Source organism: Bison bison, unplaced genomic scaffold, assembly GCF_000754665.1.
Source record: "Bison bison bison isolate TAMUID 2011002044 unplaced genomic scaffold, Bison_UMD1.0 scf7180017864352, whole genome shotgun sequence".
Classification (NCBI taxonomy): domain Eukaryota; kingdom Metazoa; phylum Chordata; class Mammalia; order Artiodactyla; family Bovidae; genus Bison; species Bison bison.
In genome coordinates, this window is record NW_011494924.1 from 4310441 (window position 1) to 4313718 (window position 3278).

At 44.7% G+C, this 3278-nt stretch overlaps 1 protein-coding gene across 2 annotated transcripts in view; it reads right to left on the reverse strand.

Moving 5' to 3' along the window:
• The window catches only part of SLC37A3 (solute carrier family 37, member 3), a 47626-nt gene that overhangs the window by 10800 nt on the left and 33548 nt on the right, over positions 1–3278 (reverse strand). For both annotated transcript variants that reach the window (XM_010854947.1, XM_010854948.1), the window contains exon 10: positions 2054–2195. In XM_010854947.1, coding sequence (XP_010853249.1) covers positions 2054–2195 — 142 coding nt within the window. The remainder of the gene's footprint in view (positions 1–2053; positions 2196–3278) is intronic.

Genomic DNA, 3278 nt, shown 5'->3' on the forward strand with positions numbered 1-3278 from the left:
TTTTTATTTGAAAGATAATTAATGAGACTCTGCGTCACAGGTTATGAGTAGTAGTGAACATAAATATTCACTAAAATTAAATGCAGCAATTATGGTTTGGCAAAAACTAATAGGTCAAGATGTTTAAAATAAATTTGTGGAGGACTTCCCTGGAGGTCCAGTGGCTAAGACTCTGCAATCCCAATGCAGGTGGCCCAAATTCAATCCCTGGTCAGAGAACCAGATCCCACATGCCGCAACTGAAGAGTTTACACGTGGCAGCTAAAGAGCCATAATACCACAATGAAGAGGGAAGATCTCGAGTGCTGCAACTAAGATCCAGCGCAGCCAAATAAATAAATAAATAAGCAGTTTAGAAAAGAAGAAGAGGTGATGTGGATCCTTGAAGCAACACAGTCACATTCAGATACAGTCCTGTTTGGAATCTCGGGGCATTGGGACATCTGGTACACCCTCATCAGAAGTCTATTCAGGACACAGAAGTATGTGCAAGTCTAAAGGCAGCATCCTCACCTTTGGCTCTGAGTCTAAGAATGAGGACACACAAGTTCAGATACAATAACAGCATATCACCTAAGGATATACTGTGTTTTCATGTGCTCAGGGCACTTTAGTCTGTCCACAGATCTAAATGTAAAGACAGGCTACCAAGGTTCTGCCACAGTCATGTAGGTGGTACCCACTACCATGCATTCTGTATATCCGTCTGGTTTTGAAGATTCCTTCCCTGGTGGCTCAGTGGTACAGAACCTGCCTGCCAATGCAGGACATGTGGGTGCAATCCCTGGTCCAGAAAGAACTCCTGGAGAAGGAAATGGCAATCCACTCCAGTACTCTTGCCTGGAGAATCCTAAAGACAGAGGAGCCTGGCGGGTTACAGTCCATGGGGTCACAAAGAGTCAGACACAACTGACTGACTAAACAACAACTTCCCTGCATTTCTAGCTATAGCAAAAAGTCACTATTAAAATCTGCTGTGGGGCTTCCCTCATGCCTCAGTGGTGAAGAATCCACCTGCCAATTCAGGAGACACAGGTTCGATCCCTGACCTGAGAGGACCCCACATGCCATGGAACAACCAAGTCCCTGTGCCGCAACTACTGAGTCTGCGCCTTACAGCCCGGAAGCTGCAACTCCTGAAGCCCACTGCCCCAGGGCCTGTGCTCTGCAATAAGAGAAGCCACAGCAAGGAGAAGTCTGCGTTCCTCAACTAGAGAGTAGCCCCTGTTCTCTGCAACCAGAGGGAAGGAAAAAAACCCAGGCAGCAACGAAGACCCAGCACGGCCAAAAATAATAAATAAATAAAATCAACTTTAAAAGAATGGGACACACAAGTTCAAACACAATAACAGCACACCACCTAAAGGTACACTGTGCTTTCATATGCTCGGGGCAGTTTAGTCTGTCCACACGTCTAAATGTAAACATTGCAGAAAGGCTACCAAGGTTCTGCCACAGCCATGCAGGTGGTACCCACTAACATGCACGCTGTCCATCTGTCTGATTTTAAAGTTTCCCACTTCCTTGTGGATGCTCCCAACTACAGCAGGAAGTCACTATTTAAAGTCTGCTGTGTACAAGGAAGCAATCGTGAAACAAAATAACCTTCCTACCTTTATGATCTGACAGTCAGTACACTAAGCTAATATGTTTCCCTTCTTCGGCTGTGGGCGATAGGTAAAATGAACATAACTCGGATCTCTGACATACAATTAGCTTTAGAGCTAAGTGATCCCTGCGAGTGTACAAAAGGCTCACCCTTAAAGAGACCAGAGACAGCAACATCCCGGTACATCCCAGGACAAAAGAACTGATCCCGCAACAAAGGACTGAGAAAAAAGAGCTCTATACATCACAGGGCTGCCGCAGGCTGGGTCCTCTTTTCTATGGACTTTTTTTTTTAAGGGGTTTGGCTATTTACCAGTAGGACAGTTTAGGAAAAAGGGCTGTGGAATAAGTGATAAAACTTTAAATGATGCCAGATTTCATAACCCAATAAAATCTGACTAGTGACACCCTCTTGCTAGAGGAAAAGATGCTTCATTAGCCGTACCTATAATTCCTCCGACGTCGTACCAGATGGACAGCTGGTCAGCTTCGGCCTCCTTCCATCCAAAGTTGTTACTCAGATAAAAGGGCAACCAGAAGAAGAAGGAGTAATTCACTAACTTCAAGCACGCGTAGGCCAGTGAATACTACAAGGAAAACACCCCACTGTCAGTAAGGAACGAACAGCACAGCGTAACTACCATTCCAATACAATTAAACAGCAAAACAAAACAGAAGAGCTGGAGCTGCATAGTACCTGATTTTAAAATTAAATGTTCCTATAAATTCCCATTGCCTGACTTGTCCTAGCCTTCCTCCTCTCTTCCCCCAACTTAGCATCTAGAAAAGCAGTAAAATAAGCCTTGGGATTAAAAACACAGAGGACTACTCCCTAATTGTCCCCACTTCTTCTCCTTTTGGCTCTCTGGTAGAAGCAAACTGGTGTTCTGAACCATAAGGCAGGGCATGGACTCACATTTCTTTATTTAGATAAAGATAAAAGGTATTCGTGCCACTGAGGAGCACTAACCATAAGCAAACGAACCCAGTAAACATCACAGCTTTTACTGCAAGTAGCCAACCCTTGCAGGTTCGACTTCCTTCGAAGCTAACATGATGACCAGTGCAGAGCAACGTGCCTGGACGCTAGTTCCAAAGGTCCAAGAAAAGCATCAGCATGAAAACTACTTTCATAGGGTAGTTTCGGAAAGCTCTGAGTCAAAAATGAAAGCAGAGGATCATCACGGGCCTTGTGGCTCTAGGTTGAGGAGTAAGAGCTCCCATAACATGGCAGTGGGGCTGAGAAACCTATATTCAACACATTATTACCAGGAAATCCTGACATTCAGCATCAAAGGAAGAAGGGGGAGGAACAGAGAGACTCACTTCAAAGGGTGTCTGGCTAGTATATTCTCTTCCCTGGAGCTGCCACTTATTCCCTAGGTATCACTTGTTTTAAAGGGGCTTTCCTGGCAGGACCGCCGCCCCCTAGAGAGCCAAATCTCAACCATGAGTGCATTTTGTCCAGACAGCCGGCCACAAAGACAAAGGGATTAAGTTCACTGGATTCCCTTTATACCCTGCCCATGGCGGGGAACAATAGCTTGTGAAATACAAAGGGATAGCAAGGGAGCACCACGTTTAGTCACAACAAATCTAAGTCCTGTCTCAGAAATTAAACTCTTACCAGCAGAATATTTTAATAACTACTGTAAAAAAAAAAAAAACAA